Source organism: Oratosquilla oratoria, chromosome 30 (assembly GCF_046742065.1).
Source record: "Oratosquilla oratoria isolate Oo_2021 chromosome 30, ASM4674206v1, whole genome shotgun sequence".
NCBI lineage: Eukaryota > Metazoa > Arthropoda > Malacostraca > Stomatopoda > Squillidae > Oratosquilla > Oratosquilla oratoria.
Window position 1 is genome coordinate 14,193,553 of NC_134806.1, and position 17,716 is coordinate 14,211,268.

At 39.5% G+C, this 17,716-nt stretch overlaps 1 protein-coding gene across 1 annotated transcript in view; it reads left to right on the plus strand.

The window, feature by feature from the left end:
- The first annotated feature begins 1,363 nt into the window (after window positions 1-1,363).
- Window positions 1,364-17,716, plus strand: part of LOC143041340 (putative inorganic phosphate cotransporter) — a 24,895-nt gene continuing 8,542 nt past the window's right edge. Inside the window, exons 1-5 of the mRNA XM_076213162.1 lie at window positions 1,364-1,681; window positions 9,466-9,653; window positions 10,227-10,460; window positions 15,355-15,442; window positions 16,741-16,958. Coding sequence (XP_076069277.1) covers window positions 1,654-1,681; window positions 9,466-9,653; window positions 10,227-10,460; window positions 15,355-15,442; window positions 16,741-16,958 — 756 coding nt within the window. The 5' untranslated portion in view covers window positions 1,364-1,653. The remainder of the gene's footprint in view (window positions 1,682-9,465; window positions 9,654-10,226; window positions 10,461-15,354; window positions 15,443-16,740; window positions 16,959-17,716) is intronic.

Below are 17,716 nucleotides of genomic sequence, written 5' to 3' on the forward strand. Positions count from 1 at the left end.
TGAATCAGATAACATAAAATAAAATAAGGTAAAATTAACCAGTTCCACAGGGTGACAGTCTTTAGTCGTTGTTCTTCCATTCTTCCCAATTCTAAGACGATTCTCCCGATCTGTACATTACAAAAGATTACAAGGGAAGAGCAGTCGACAGGAGACCTTTTGGTCCACAACTAGGTCGAATGTCTTTGTAGACATGTGAAGCTGCATACTACGCTCCGTTTATTTCGAGTTGGCTAGAACCTTTCTCCAATCACGTTGTAAACTGCGCATTTCTTGCCTCGTACGCGAGAGACCCGAGTTCGATCCCCAGTGAGTTCTTACTAAGCTCTTGAACGTTTCCCAGCCCCTCTGTGTCTTTACAAATTATTACAAAGGCGGAGCATGCCGACAGGGGACCTTTTGGTCCATATCTAGGTCGGGTGCGAAAAAAAATATCATAATAATGATAAATAAATAAATGAATAAATAAAAACTATAATAATGTAAATAATAAATAAAATACATAAATAAATGCATAGGTATAGTTAAACAATAGACAAACTGGTAAATATTAAATAATAATAAATTGACATATAACTAATATAATAAATGAGAATCAAGCAAATGATAATAAACAAACAGACAAATGATAACAAAGCAAATAAACAATATAAGATAAATGATAATCATTACAGCATCTTGCTTAGGTGTTTATCTAAAAGATCCTTTGTGCCTTGGTGGACACGATATCACATTTCTCAATATAATCGGACTAAAATCACTCGTTTCAGATCACTACAGTTCACAAATAGAGTCATTCCAATCAGACTAAAAAAAATCTACATCTATTCCTCGCTACTGATGCGAACCAGATTAATCCAGTATGGTGCGGAACAAGGGCCGCATCGTCCTCCATGGGATAAGACGGTACTGCAGCGGACCACTAACTCTCAAGTCTTAGATTCCAGTAGATTGTGTTTTATTGTCGTTTTATATTTTTTACATCAAGTTAATGGGCAATTTTGCCATGTGCCACTCGAATGGTCAATATATGCGTGCGCACACACACACACACACGCGCGTGCACGCACGCATTTAATAGCTGTCGCTCACAAGATAACAGATGATCTGGGAGCTTGGTGAACTGCACATTCTCTGATAGATTTTCGTTTGTGTGAAGAGAATGCAAGAGCTCTAGGCCTACACCTACTCAATGCCTTTCCCAGATGCCCTGTCTATTGTTTTGTCGGCATTGTTACGCAGTGCCCGTTACCAAAACTGATTAGCTGAACGCGATACACCTCTGGCATCGTTATCGAAATGACGTAAGACACATCGTCACCGAGGAGTTCTCCTGGCGTGGAGTTGTCCTTGTTCCTGAGACCAGGTCTCAGAGAGTGGTTGGTGTCTCAACTGGGAGACTACTCTATTCAGCGACCCTTCACCGCGATCTTCTCGAAAGGCGTTCTTGTATTCACAGATGCCAAAGACTTTCCACCACAGACTGATACAACTTGAAGACCAAGAGTCTATCCGGTCTGGCAATCGACAGCAACGAGGCTTGGAAGAGACACGAGCCGAAAAACTCCTTTGATCCTTAACGAGGCAGACTCTTTGTGTCATCTGCCGTGATTGTGAACGGCTGAGAAGAGGGACAAACCTAATATAACCACTATGGAGGCGCCTACGCTTAAGGAACAAGGTAAGTACCCCCGCAAGCACGACACATAAGGGAAGGACCCTCTACACACACACACACACACACACACACACACACACACACACACACACACACACACACACACACACACACACACACACACACACACACACACACACACACACACACTCACTCGGTGGCGCGGTTGGTAGAGTCTCAGACTGTCAGTACGGAGGTATCGGCGGTACCTGGTTCGAATCCTGCCCAGAGCTGAAATGATTTCAGTCTCGCTGCGCTTCGAGTCTTTACTCCAACTCTCGTGGGCGGGGAGTTGGGCAGTGTGTGTGCATGTAAGGTCATAGCATTATCCATAGATCGGTCATACGAGCTTTGAGCTCTCTTCCGGGAGGGAAATAGCTGTCGATTACCAGTCCAACACATGATCCAAAGACCAAGGTGACCAAGGTGAAAGATGAATCACACACACACACACACACACACACACACACACACACACACACACACACACACACACACACAAAGGATTACAAAGGCGGAGCATGCCGACAGGAGACCTTTCGATCCATATCTAGGTCGGATGCGTAAAAAAAAATCATATTAATAATAAAATAATAATTAAAAACTATAATATTGTAAATAAACAAAATACATAAATAAATGCATAGGTATAGTTAAATAATAAACAAACAGGTAAATAGTAAATAATAATAAATTCACATATAACTAATAATAAATGAAAATCAGACAGACAAATGATGATAAAACAAAAACAAATAATATAAAATAAATTATAATCATTACAGCATCTTGCTTAGGTATTTATCTAAATGATTCTTAAAGCTTCGAACTGAACTACATTGCACTACCTGTGCAGGAAGTTTATTCCATTCATTAACTACACGGTTGGCAAAGTTGTTTCTACCTACTTCCAAATTGAATCTATTTCCGGACAGTTTGAGACCATTGTTTCTTGTCTGATTCTCATTCAATGTGAAAATTTTGTCACTTTTGATGTTGTCAATTCCCTTTAAAATCTAGACCTGTATCAAGTCGCCTCTGAGTCTACGCTTTTTTAGGGAAAACAGATTCATATGTTTTAGTCGATTTTCGTATGATTTCTTTTTGATATTTGGAATCAGTTTTGTGGCTCGCCGTTGTACTTTTTCCAGTCTGTCAATGTCTTTAATGAGATTCGGTGACCATACGGAAACAGCATATTCCAAATGTGGACGAGCTAACGATTTATATAGCTTGTTAATGAGTGATGGACTTTTGAAATCAAAAGATCGCACACACACACACACACACACACACACACACACACACACACACACACACACACACACACACACACACACACACAAAAGAACATATGAATGGAGGGGATTGCAAGTGTAAGGACATTCCTATAAATCAGGGGACAGAGAACAATACTAAATTACCCTAAATTAGATACATTTAAAGAATAAATGGGGAAACGAAGGCTCAATGTACTTCTGTCATTTAAGAAAAAAAATATATATAAAATACATGAGCCCCAGAAATGATAAATTTCGTCTTATTGAAAACAGTTACTGGAGTTGTCTTACCACTTGTTGGGAACCGAACCCAGGCCTCCTACACTCGAGGCAACAACGCTAACAACTGATAAGAAATGTTGCTTATCCATAATTTATTGGGGATCTAAACCCAGACCTCCTATACTCGAGACAACAACGCTAACAAATGATAAAGATATTTATCATTCGCAACAACTTCAATAGCAATTAGTTTATTTCTATTTACTTTGAAGTCGAGGATGATATAATTTCAAACAAATATGTTTTCTTGGTAATACGGGAAAAAAATATTCCCGATCTCTGCTGTAGATTACATCAGGAAGAAACGTTAGCTCCTTGTCTATATTGTTTAAGTGCGAGGCTCTTTTCAAGTCACCGACTGATAAGAGGTAGAGAGCAGTCGCAGATTGTATGCTCTTTTTATTTGAAAAAAAAAAATGAAAACACTAAGGTCTTGGTCCTGGCTGGTGGATCGAGTGCCAGCCCCAAGGGTCTACACCTCCGAGTAAAGGTTAGGGCAGAGGTGGGGAACCTGCGGCCTTCTGCGGCCTTTGTTATACATATTATTTTTTTTAAAAGACCTTGAATATTTTTTAAGTCTGAAATCATTATACACCTGAAACTTATAATATAATAAAAGTGATAAAATAATTGAAAATAATAATAATAATTTGTTCAGTGCGGCCTCTATGTGGGACGATGAATTGTAAGGCGGCCTTCATGCACAAAAAGGTTCCCCAGCCCTGGGTTAGGGTGTTGACGGGCTTTGGAAATTTAGGTTGGGCGACGTTCCTGCCCGTCACTTGGTCTTAGACTAGAATCATTAGACCAGTGGTTCCCAAACTATCTTACCTGACGCCATTACCCTTTTTGCTTCCAGTAGACCCGCACGCCCCCGCTCCCTCTTTTGTTCCTGTGAAATGATTCTTCCATTTATTTCTTAGCATTGTTCAGGAAAACAGATTTCTGTTTGTATTCAATTTAATAATGAAAGACACTCAAACAAATAATAGTACATTCCAGACACATTTTTCTAAGTAAATAAAACCGAAACATATGGTTCAAAGGGAGCGAAAAAAAAATGATTAGCAAATTGTGGTTGGTATCGGTGATGCGTCCAAAACGTGTAAGGAGAACTAGCTTATAGAAAACGGGTTGGAGTGACTGCTATAATCATACTTTGCATGTATGTAATGGCAGATATTTGTTCTTTAAATGACTTCATTTTTCTAATTAAACAAATAACTTTTAGCAGATGACTTCACGCCCCCCCTTGTATCCTCCTCACGCCTCCCTAGGGGGGGCGCCCCCTAGTTTGGGAACCACTGCACTAGACAGTGGAAAATGTCAACAGAATAACATAATAAAAGGAACTGTTGACTATGTAACGAACCCCTTCCGTTTCTGGTGATTTTTTTCTGGCTTGCGCCGAGCTATTTTATTCATCTCCTCTGTCCCCTTTCCCTCGGTATGGAGGTGGGTTAACCAAACAAGTAAAAAGTAATAATAATAAATATCAAATAAATAGAAATAAATAAATAAATAAATAAACAATATAGATAAATAAATAAATAAATAAATAAATAAATAAATAAATAAAATAAATAAAATAATTAAAATAAATAAAATTAATAAAATTAATAAAAATTAATTGATTAATTAATTAATTAATCAATAACAGGAGACGCTATCTCCAGACCACTCTAAGGTCGAGGTCCAGACAAGGACGCGCCATTCGAATCCCTCCCTCACACCCACCGCTGAAAAAGAGAGAGAGAGAGAGAGAGAGAGAGAGAGAGAGAGAGAGAGAGAGAGAGAGAGAGAGAGAGAGAGAGAGAGAGAGAGAGAGAGAGAGAGAGAGAGAGAAATGGCTTTAGACCGTCCCATATGTGAATCACTGATAAGTATTACGTATTAAAAGGGTTATCAACAGGAGACGCGATAAGGTTAAGTGTTATGTCATTAACATCCCCATCGAGAATCGACCCTCCCGCTACGTTCTACAATTTCAGCCTTTACTTGAGCTGCCGATAAGAGCTTTTACTCACTTGAGTGAAAACCCTATCGACGGCGAAAAGGACCCAGACTTTGTTCTGGTTAAAGACAGGAGATTTTGTTCTGCCTCACCCCGGGCGATTCTGTTCTTCTTTGAGGAACTTCTGGTCGCTAACGGGTACATAGACCACCTCAGTTAAACCATCACCCTATGTGGAGACCCTTGACGTGGCTGAGGATCTGGGGAGGTCATAGATACAGGTCTAGATCTGACACTAGCCCTCAAACCTGGACCGATATGCTAAGAATAAATCAACACCAGACCCGGGCGACAGAACATAAGAATAAAGGAGACTGCAAGAGACCATAAGGCCTACACTAGGCAGCTCCGTATCCATCACCACCTGTCATCTGATAGTTTCAGCGTTTACTATATGGTTACTAAGTTTATTCCATTCGTCGACCACCCTATTAGTAAACCAATTCTTGCCTAATTCCTTCTTAAATCTAAATTTGTCCAGTTTATACCCATTACTGCGAGTCCTGTCCTGTTGTTTTATTATGATGACCTTGTTTGCATCACCCTTGTTATAGCCTTTGATCCACTTGAACACTTCTATTAGATCACCCCGCATTCTGCGTCTTTCCAGAGAGTGTAGATAACTTTACTCAAGGAAGTTAGATGTTGATGAATGACTCTCTTATCATACACACTCTTTATCTCTACAGTATATTTCTCTTGGTAAACCATTCGTCCCCTTTTCCTCTATACTCTCCTTCCCTTCTCCCTCTTTCAAAGGTAATGCGAGGAACCTAGGATTGATGAATCAGGACCCATGAGTTCCCCTTCCATTCTCTCCTACTTAACCTCTTCAATTCGAGTCCGATTCTCGTGAGCAGCATCAGCTGCCTGATGTACGATGGTTCGATTATGCATCATAATACTCGCGTTATAAGATATAAAGTTACAGCTGTATCACTCGTTCTCTTTCATTCTGAATGTTAATGACCACAGAAAATATGATCAAGCCAGTTCACAGAATATGAGGGTCACTCAGCAACAACTTACTTCTTACTTCAGCTCCCAGTAGTAGGCGTTATGCCTGTCAGTGGTCCCAGCATGTTCCTCCATCTGGCTCTATCATGGAAGGCCCCTTCCTCCCTCAGAGTTTCGATGTTGGGCAAGTCATGTCTGCTGAGGGCTTCTTCAACATTTTCTTTCCATCTCTTTCTCGGTCCTCCTCTTGGCTTTCTTCCACCCGGCATCCACTCCCAGCATCCGCTTGCAATTCTTTCTTCATCCATTCTTTCTAAATGTCCTAACCATCTTAACTGGGCAGCATCTATTTTGCATAGCGTGGAACAGACGCCAATGCTTTTCCTTATATCTTCATTTTTTAGTTTATTTCTCCTCGTCTTTCCAACTATGGCTCTTAAAGGTCTCATTCCCGCTGCCTGAATCCTGCTTATGTCTACTTTTGCCATTACCCAACTTTCTGAACCGTATGTTAGGGTAGGAGACAAGACAGTATTGAAAATAATCCTTTTCACTTCTAAAGGTACATGTTTTTCCCTTATTATTGGCCAGAGAGCTCCAACATTTGCACGTTGTAAGTTGGCGTCTTGATTGTATTCAGCAACAACTACAAAATAAATATAATCAAGACGCCGACATTGGCATACTCTTATACCAGGGGTTCTCATTAGGGGTGAAATTCACCCCCAGGGGGGAATTTTGGATTTTCTGGGGGTGAATTGTAACCACAATAAGTTTACGGGGTAAGGAAAGCAATTATAGGTTTTGGCCGATCTGGCCTGTCACCTGGAATTATACGTGTGCTGACCCAAGTTAATCTTTTTGGCTACCTCCCTTGGAAGGGGGAAAAAGCCTTGGTATATGTATGTATGTATTTGCATATTATTTAGAATGCACCTTTTGAAACAAATTATCTTGGAAAGGAGGGGGGAATGACATTCTGACAAATGGTGAAAGGGGTGTATGGGCCAAGCAAGGCTGAGAACCACTGTTTTATACCCACTCGCCCCTCGTGACGCCTACGTTTCCATCATCGTATGGAAAAGGACAAGAAGCTACTTTCAAATTTGCTGGATGCCTGCACGGAAACCCAACGGAGTTGGTGGACCCCACCTGGTAACAGATGTCGCTGGTCAGTCCTCGAGAGGTCCTAAAAGTCCACGTGCAGGGAGAAGGTAGACAAGTAGGTTCGATTCCCCTCTGTCTTCTCCAGAACACTCGGGGCCCCCTTGCTGCACGGGACAAACGTGTTTATATCCGGAGCCCCTTGAATGAAAACAGTCATATTCTGGGATCTCCCGAGTCTGAAAGGATTCCTTCATTACCTAAGACATCAAGCAAATGCAGTGTCTTTTTCCATGTAAACATTTCAATTCAATCGTTCACGCAGACACTCTCATATCTACAAACACAGATGCATTTACAACAATCTACTACATTAGTGAGTCTTCGAGGAGGCAGCAACAACTCTTCACAACCTAGCACCCATCTGCTTCCTCCCTAAAGGGGCATTTAGACGGCCAAACGGTTTGACAAACCCGGCTTGTCAAACAAGTGTTTGAAGTGATGTTTGACCGTGTGAATAGGGTATTTGGTTGTCAAACACGTTCGACAAACGTGTGTGACGACCAAATACCCCATTTACACGGTCAAACATCACTTGTCTGACAAACCGGGTTTGTCAAACTGTTTGACCGTGTAAATGGCCCTTAACCTGCCCCGTGATAAAAATCCCCGGAAATGGAGCAAAAAGCCCAACCCCCAAGCACAGGAACAACAGAATTACAAAACAGCGACGTCTGTTCACGCTTCTCGAAAAGAGAAATATAACCATCATCGTCGTCAAACCGGAATAACCTTTGACTTCTGCACCGATCCCGCTAAGCAAAATTGAATTCTCAGACTTCGGCCGACACCAAAACGAAATGGATCCAGAACCTGGATTACCAAAAGATTCGCGGTCGTGACAACCGCCAATGGATCATCACTTGCAAAATGAAACTCATTTAAAGTAAGCAAAGACATCAAAGACACTGTCTGCGGAAGACTTCCCCAAATGTGAACACAAAGAAACGCATCCGTAACCGTGTAACTGCAATAAAAAAACACAGGCAATGCCTCAATTCAAACAACATCACATCCAACATTCAACAAATGATCTAGGAGTGATCAATAACCCTGATATACGTGAATTCTCAAAAGAGAAATTATAGAAAGGACTTTCGCATCAATGAATATATAATAGAGGAATATCGAATTGATAAAACCATAAACGATACAAAAGTCAAAACATCTACGTTGATACTGACCTTAAAGTGACCCTGATTCCCAACTTATCTAATACTAAGTTACCTAACACGTGAAATAAGTAAATACTCCCCGCGCCCAGAACGCTGCTTCGGTTACCAACGATGTCGCTAACAAAAGTCGCATGTGGACATTGCTCAGCACCTGCACATGGGCCCCAAAGCTCGAACCTAGTCAGATAGTCAGATGTGTAAACTCTGATCAAAACCTCCCAACAAGAAGATAGAACGTATCAGTATCCCAGGAAGGAGAGAGAGAGAGAGAGAGAGAGAGAGAGAGAGAGAGAGAGAGAGAGAGAGAGAGAGAGAGAGAGAGAGAGAGAGAGAGAGAGAGAGAGAGAGAGAGAGAGAGAGAGAGAGAGAGAGAGAGAGAGAGAGAGAGAGAGAGAGAGAGAGAGAGAGAGAGAGAGAGAGAGAGAGAGAGAGAGAGAGAGAGAGAGAGAGAGAGAGAGAGAGAGAGAGAGAGAGAGAGAGAGAGAGAGAGAGAGAGAGAGAGAGAGAGAGAGAGAGAGAGAGAGAGAGAGAGAGACGAGCATTGAACAACGAATTTCCCACAAAGGCTTTCGCGAAATTTTCGAAGTTTACAATTCGAGATCGACATCTAAATATTCTGCAATTCCTGTATCACCCAATTACAGTAAATACTTATCTCCATGATTTTATCTATTCACATACAGTATTTAGTCACATATTCATTTTATTTGATTATTCATTTATTTATACGAATATTTACGTATGCCCTATTTATGCAATATCTTACTTATTCATCATTTCAATTATAAGTAAATTTATTGATACACACGTGGCCTTGAGGAAGTTTTTGTAGTAGTATGATGATATAGCGTGACATTTTTTATTTATTTTTCTTATAACGCGTTCATCTATTTATTCTATTTTTCCCTCGATTAGGCTACCTGCCCTGTCGCTATGTCGTGGCATTCATGGCCTTCCTAGGCATGGTCTGTAACTACATGCTCAGGGTGAACATCAACTTGGCAATCGTGGCCATGGTCAAACCCAGCGAATCGAACATCACCAACGGGGCACAGGACGTCTGCGGATTCGGTAACAGTTCGGACACCTCGTCCGATTCCTACGTAAGTCAACTAGGTCGTAATATAATGTCACGTTCGGAATCTTGTATATCACCTTCGCTTGTTAATAGGTTTGTTTGACTAAATGTACGAGTATTTATTCGGTTATTTAAGTGTTTATCTACAATGATATTCACAAGCTTTTGCTTAATTAGCTAGTCATAAATTCATTAACCCATGTGTATATATATATATATATATATATATATATATATATATATATACATATATATATATATACATAAACACATGTATGAGTATATATATATATACATACATTATATTTATATATATATATATATATATATATATAATGTATATGCATAAACATGTACATTTACATACATAAACATACATACATTGAATATATATGTTTATACATATGCATATGTATAAATGTACATATACATACATGTATATATACATATAATCATTTATACATACATACATACATACATACATACATACAGACGTCATATTCGCGGACAAAAAGGTCTTATACAGGTAAAACATTTTATCATGCAATCCAATGAACAGGATTTTGGTAACGCTCTGTGTCTCTTCTTTTGTGGCCAGGCGGGCGAATTCCCCTGGAACGAATGGGAGCAGAGCCTGGCAACGGGCGCCTTCTTCTGGGGATACATCTGGACCCAGATCCCCGGAGGGCGTCTGGCAGAGATCGTCGGGGCCCGGAAGGTCTTCGGAAGCGCCCTCCTGGGAGCTTCCGTGATGACGTTCCTTGTGCCCCTGGCGGCCCACTGGGACCTCAAGGCCCTCGTGGCCACCAGGGTCATGCTAGGCTTCACCGAGGTCAGAGGAACTACGGAAACGATGTTTGTGGTTCTTTAACCCTTCGCTCGCTGTTCACGAATATTGCTTTGTTCTACCTAAACGTTTTATTCTGCCGAGGAGGCGATCTAGGGTACAGAATTGGCTGATGTTCCCTCAGTGTTTCTGATGAGAGTGGGAGGTGTGATTTTCTGGGAATTCACAAGTTCCCCTCGTGTTTAATTTTGTTACTATGGACGGCTTTGAACCCTATCGTGGCTCACTTTCGAGAGCTACTGTTTGGTGTGAGAAGAGGAACGGGGAAACTGGTGTCTGGTGCCATTTATATTAGTCTGTGATCCCCTGGCTTGAGACACCACCGAAGGAAGCTACTCAGACATGCCCCCGTCTTCTTTTTCGTTCCTGTCTCCACACCAAACATTAACTCATGATTGGGTCGAAAGACATCTAGAGTAACAAACTGATCTTTGGGGAACTCGTACATACATTGAATATAAACTTTCGCAACCCCCACCATCACCGAAAGACTTATTGTTGTTCGTTGGAAGGACAGAAGTTATTATTAGGGGGAGAGGCGGTGACTGAATATACCCTCTCAGTCCCAGTCGCTTCCTCACTCTCGGCATAACCTAGGAGCACCAACTGGAGATGGTGAGGTAGCAGTTGGTTTCCCTTCAATTTGCTCTTGAATCCCGTCTCGAGAACTTGCCTTCCTCTACTTGGTAGAAGAGGGCAGTAAGACCTTGACGCAGGATTCACAGCAGGTTAGGAAAACCTAACCCCTTCAGGGAAAGAGGTTTGTCGTAGATTTGTTGAACTATAAGCTCATGTATATGTGTGTGTGTATGCACACACACACATACACATATATATATGATGAGAGGGAGGGTGGAGGGGTGTGGAGTGTATTCAGGGATGGAATGGGTGGGAATAATTTTATGCCTTTTCCTTTTTGGCTACCAAAAATATTTCTTAAATCATGGCTCAATGCCTTAATGATCTAACTTCACGTGAAAATAACCAATTCCTTGGTAATTACCAACCTAATATAAATTTTGAATGAAAAATCAGCCAAGAGAACAGGCCAGTTTTAAACGCGGATACTCCACGATGGATCATCTGCAGACAGTGAATCAGCTAATCGAGAAAACGACAGGATACAATAAACAATTGTTTAGCTTTTATAGATTGCGAAAAGGCCTTTGATTCGGTGGAACAAACAGCAAACGTCAGTGCTCAACTATACGCGGCGCGAGATTCACATTGAACCACTGGTAAACTAAGCAACAACTCGATACACAATCAAGGAGTCTACAGTACATTAATACGAAAGGTACTATTGTCATTCAGCTGCATAAAGTTACAAACGAAAATAAAGATCGAGAAAGGAATACGGCAAGGCGATACAATGTTATTTACAGCTTGCCTTGAAAGGATTCTAATAGTTGAGTTGGAAGGAGTAAGGTTTGAATATGAATTGGAAATATAGTAGACACGTGAGATTCGTGGGTGACATTATTCACACTACAGAAACAGCAGTAGACTTGGAAGATATGCTGAACGGACTCGACAAAGAAAATGCCGTGGGAGGTCTGAAGACATATTGATATCAAAGTAATGTTACTAAAATTCAAACGAAGCAATTATAATCGATATTGAAAATCTTGACCGGACTACATAACTATTTAGGCAAAATGACTAATGATCATGAAAATTAATCACAAGTTAATGGAAATATTTGGTAAATATAAGAACATCATGAGAAGTTCTTTTCCTGTATGTCTGAAACGTGTATGATCCCAGCTATGTTCCACGGATGAACTTGAAAGTTGACGAAGGCGTTTAAAACAAAGCTAAGGTTTGCTTTGAGAGCAATGAATATATCATTGTTAAGAATGACACTCATCCCACAAGAGGCCAGATTATGTAAAAAGTAAAAACACATTGTTCAACGGAGGCGATAGACAGTGGCGGCGCCAGGGGGGGGCTTGGGCCAGCCCCCCCATCAGCCCCCCAACTGAAATGAGCAAATTGAAAATTTAAAACACTCATTGAAATAATTTTATTAAGTGGAATTTTTAATTGCCAGGGCTAAAGATTTGTCAGCCATCAGTGCTAGCCCAACCATTAACCCCCTCCCCTTCTGAAATGAGGATAATATATGTGTATTATCATATTACTAATAGCCCCCCAAAAAATTTGCTCAGCCCCCCCTTAGCCTCCCCAACTAAAAATTCCTGGCGCCGCCGCTGGCGATAAAGGGACAGAAATAAAATTGGACAGGGAAGATAGCCAGACAGGAGGATGGTGGATGGAGATGGAAAACGTTGATGAAGGAGACCTGCCCACGGAATCTTTGAAAGGATAATTAAGAAAACTGACGTCACATCAGATGAGCAAGTAATTTCAACTGAAAAGAAAAAGAAAATCGAGATAACACTCACTCCAGGAGCACTTGGCTTCAAAGATGCGACGACGGTACCTGAAAGTGTGACTAATCTAACGTCTGCTAGAGCGAAGCTGCCTGTAGTGTTGATCGTGATCTTTGCACGACCTTGCCAACATTGTTTAATATTTATGTGAGGCTCGTACGGCATGTGTTTTAGCTATAGGATGTAGGTTACAATAAATACAATCAAAAGGCTACGCTAACAATATTTCACGTAAAAGCAGTTTGGTTGGCCAAAACTCTCTGAAATTCATACAACTGTCATGTTAATGTTACATAATCATGAAGTTAACCACAAACAGTAAGCTTAAGTAACGCATGTCAAACCAGTTTACCATCGAATTTGAACGATTTAACAACACACAAGGAATTATATCTCGTATATCTAAGATTTAAAAACAAAATGTTGAAGTCGAATGCGCTTACCGGTGTTGTATTCTGCTTGTGTTGCATCTACCAACCGTGATACAGTCCAGTTAAATTATGACCGGTGATTGAAGAATCCATCCATGGAGTGTCGTGTACACAAAGAACAAAATCACTAAATCGCTCCCCGTTTTACCACAACACAAACTCACTCCCGGAACTGTGGATGACCCGGATCACCAACACAAATTCAATTTTCTTCCAATATCGAACGTACACACGTTACAAAGACGACATCGACTATGAATGACACAAGCAGCCAACCAATACAGTATTTGTTGGGTATGTGGTCTCGTGTCTTTTTTTTTTTCTTTTTTTCTTTTTTTCTTTAAATAAAACTATTTATTTATATATATATACAAAGAGCTTTTTCCTCCTTATAAGGGAGGTATCCAAGCTAAAGTCATGCACCTACTCCGATCCATTCCACGCCCACCCACAACCCTTTCCACGCCCCTTTTCATTTTGTAAGAAAAAAAACGGACCAAAACTAGGTTGTACCACATTTGTGACGCAGTTTGATGGACGACCATGCTCCCTTCTTCCTAAACGCTTGTTAACGATCAGAGGTAAATGACGTAGTTTGAATAATTTGAAAGCGACTGACACCAGAATCCCCAGTTCCAGAAGCAAGAGGCAGGGCAGGCTTACTAATCCCCTTCGATGACGTTCACTCTAGTCTTTGTTTTAGTTGACGGCAGACGATTTCACAATGGAAATAAGCTTACATGCTTTTTTTATGTTGCCCATGGCATTTGTAATTGTTATTTCGAGCTATGTGTTCTTTTCTTTATCTGCACTTCATGTATATTGATTCAATGCCAAATAAACTTTTATTATTATTATTGGATCAACTAGAATTTCCACACCCGGGTGCGTGCTGATCTGTGGAGATCCGGGGTGCTCCGCTGTCACTCAGGCACACACCGTCACTCAGGTCATGATAACGTTTTTTATTACCTAATCTAACCTAACCTAACCTAACCTAACGGCGCTCAAAATGTTAACATTTGTTTGGATTAGGTTAGGTTAGGTGATAAAAAACGTTATCATGACCTGAGAGATTAGGTTAGGTCAGGTAATAAAAAACGTTATAATGACCTGAATGACGGTGTGTGCCTGAGTAACAGCGGAGCACCCCAGATCCCCCACAGATCAGCAGGTGCGCCGGGGTGGAGATTCTACAGTTGATTATTATTCTTATTATTATTATTATTATTATTATTATTATTATTATTATTATTATTATTATTATTATTATTATTATTATTATTATTATTATTATTATTATTATTATTATTATTATTATCATTATTATTATCATCATCATCATCATCATCATCATCATCATCATCATCATCATCATCATCATCATCATCATCATCATCATCATCATTATTATTATTATTATTATTATTATTATTATTATTATTATTATTATAAACACGGGTGGGAATGTTTTTGTGCCTTGTCCTTTTTGGCTACCCCCCTGGTAAGGGGGAAAAAGCCTTGTTATATGTATGTATTATAAACACCGTTGTGTAGAAAGGATTCAGAGCCTGTTGGGATGACTGCAAAAAAATCACCTTTGCCATAATTACTCGGACAACAAAGCAAAGTACCAATCACCGGCGAGTGCAAAGCTCAACCTGCTGCCTGGGTTCGATCCCTATGCCCGAATGCATAGGGCACAACATTCTTTTTATATTTTCAAGGTCTTAAAGTAAGAAAGAAAATCCCATTTATACTCCTAGAGGAAAATAATTTCGGACGCATTTATGCACTTTCTGTCGTAATCCCCCCTCCTCGCATTTTTTCTAATTTATCTAATCTATCAATGTATTGTCATTCGTTCATTTATGAATTAATTTATTCGCGTTGTTTAAATTTGTATGTAGGTCTATTTGTTTATTCATTTACTTATCTAATCATTCTTATATGATTAACCCTATTTGTTTGTTTGTTTATCTATTAATTTATGGTTTATTTTGTGTCGCGTCATTCATTTGTTTTGTTTTATTCTGTTTTGTTTTTTCCCAGGGCGCCACCTTCCCCTCGACGCATGCGCTTCTCGCCAACTGGGCACCGCCTCTGGAGCGCTCTATGTTGGCTACCATCATCTATGCAGGTGATGGAACACTCATTCTTTAAATTTAATCTAACTTTGATCAAATCTTTCCGTCTTTGGCAGAGCAAAGTCCTTCAAGTGTGGTAAGTTCGCCAATGACGCCCGTTCCTGGTTCCTTCAAGATGAATAAGATCCTCTGGCTTTAGTCGAAACTTTACTCTTTTGTTAAGTTAACGACAGGAAGGTTTAGCAGCCTTCCCAACCAACAGGGATAAGTGTAAGACAGATGCCGTGGCGTGATTCACAGATTTCATGTTTTGTGATGCCTAGTGGTTTTATTAAGTTCTAGGACTGATGCAAAATTGGCGAATTGATATTACACAATATCTGACCATTCAGTGCTGTACAAATACTTCCCCGCGTTCGTATACTTACCAATTGTACTATCATAGTGGAGATGGGTTGAACGCAAAATTTCGTGTGTGCATGTAACTCGAGCATACAAATGCATAAGAAAATTTGCGCTCAATTTATAACTCTCTTGACAGAGCAATCGGTAGTCACTACAACACTTGTCACGTGCTAGCCGGATTCGAGTTCTTGGCCGTACCACGTTTCAATTTCTGCATGTTGGCCTCCACGGATCTCCCGATGTTCATGGCTTAGAATTAAAGTGCATTGTGGTTGATAATATATATATATATATATATATATATATATATATATATATAGAGAGAGAGAGAGAGAGAGAGAGAGAGAGAGAGAGAGAGAGAGAGGGAGAGAGAGAGTCCGATCCGACTCCAAATTCTATTTCGTTTTCATTTGTTTTCTTTTGATTTGTACTTTTCATGCTCATTGTATAATTTATTTTGTTCTGTTTTGCTTTATTGTAGCCATCCATTTATTCAGTTTGTGTCTTTTACTCTCTTCTTCCTTATCTACTGTGTGTGTGTTTTTTGCTTCATTAGCATTTTCTTTTTCTTTTTTCTATCCCATTTTGTTTTGTCTTATTTTACATACAGTTTTATTTCATTGTCTAATTTCATCTTTATTTTTCATTTCATAATATTATTTTCCTACTTTCTTGTCTTCTTTCATACTTTCTATCTTATCGTATTACAATTTCATTCCATTGTGTTTTGTTTATTTTTGTTTTGTTTAGATTTGATTTGATTTTCGCTTATAATTTAATTTCATTGTGTTTTGTTTTGTTTCGATTTTCTTTTCTTTTCGCTTGCAATTTAATTTCATTGTGTTTTGTTTCGATTTTTTTTTTCTTTTCGCTTGCAATTTAATTTCATTGTGTTTTGTTTCATTTTATTTTGTTTCGATTTTCTTTTCTTTTCGCTCCCTGTCAGGCTCCCAAGCTGGCACGGTGCTCACCTTCCCATTGACGGCAGCCCTGATCGAGTGGCGGGGCTGGGAGAGCGTCTTCTACGTGCAGGCCGCGATCACGCTGGTCTGGTGCCTCGCCTGGTTCCTCGTCGTGTCCGACGGACCCACGACCTCAAAAAAAATCACGCAGGCAGAGAGGGACTATATCCTCAACTCTGTGGGAGACAGCAAGGACCTGAAGGTTAGCAAACGGTTAAAATATTTCTTATGACGTCGAGTAATTCAATTTAACTAAGGGGAACTTTATAAGTGAGCCCTTGACAAGAAATGAGGCCTCGATCAGTCGGCACCTCATGACGCCATCCTTATGGACTGATCTGCTTCATTACAACCACCCTTCCTAATGAAATTGCGTCGTATTATTATCATTACCATTATTATTATTATTATTATTATTATTATTATTATTATTATTATTATTATTATTATTATTATTATTATTATTATTATTATTATTATTATTATTATTATTATTATTATTATTATTATTATTATTATTATTATTATTATTATTATTATTATTATTATCATTATTATTATTATTATTATTATTATTATTATTATTATTATTATTATTATTATTATTATTATTATTACTATTATTATTATTATTATTATTATTATTATTATTATTATTATTATTATTGTTATTATTGTTATTATTATTATTATTATTATTATTGTATGGAAGGTAGATGTGGGGGGTGTGAACATGAGGAGACGTCCCAGGATGAGATGGATGGATGGGGTGAAGGGGGCTTTGGGGAAGAGGGGAATGTCTGTTGAGGAAGGAAGGGAGAGGACAGAAGACAGAGGTGAAGGGAGAATGGTTGTATATGGATGATGTTGTGATGCATGAGGGTAATGGCTGGGGGGGATGGGGGGTGAGGTAGTATGTGTGAGCAAAATTTGAAGCAGCCCGAAGGGATTTCTCCCCGT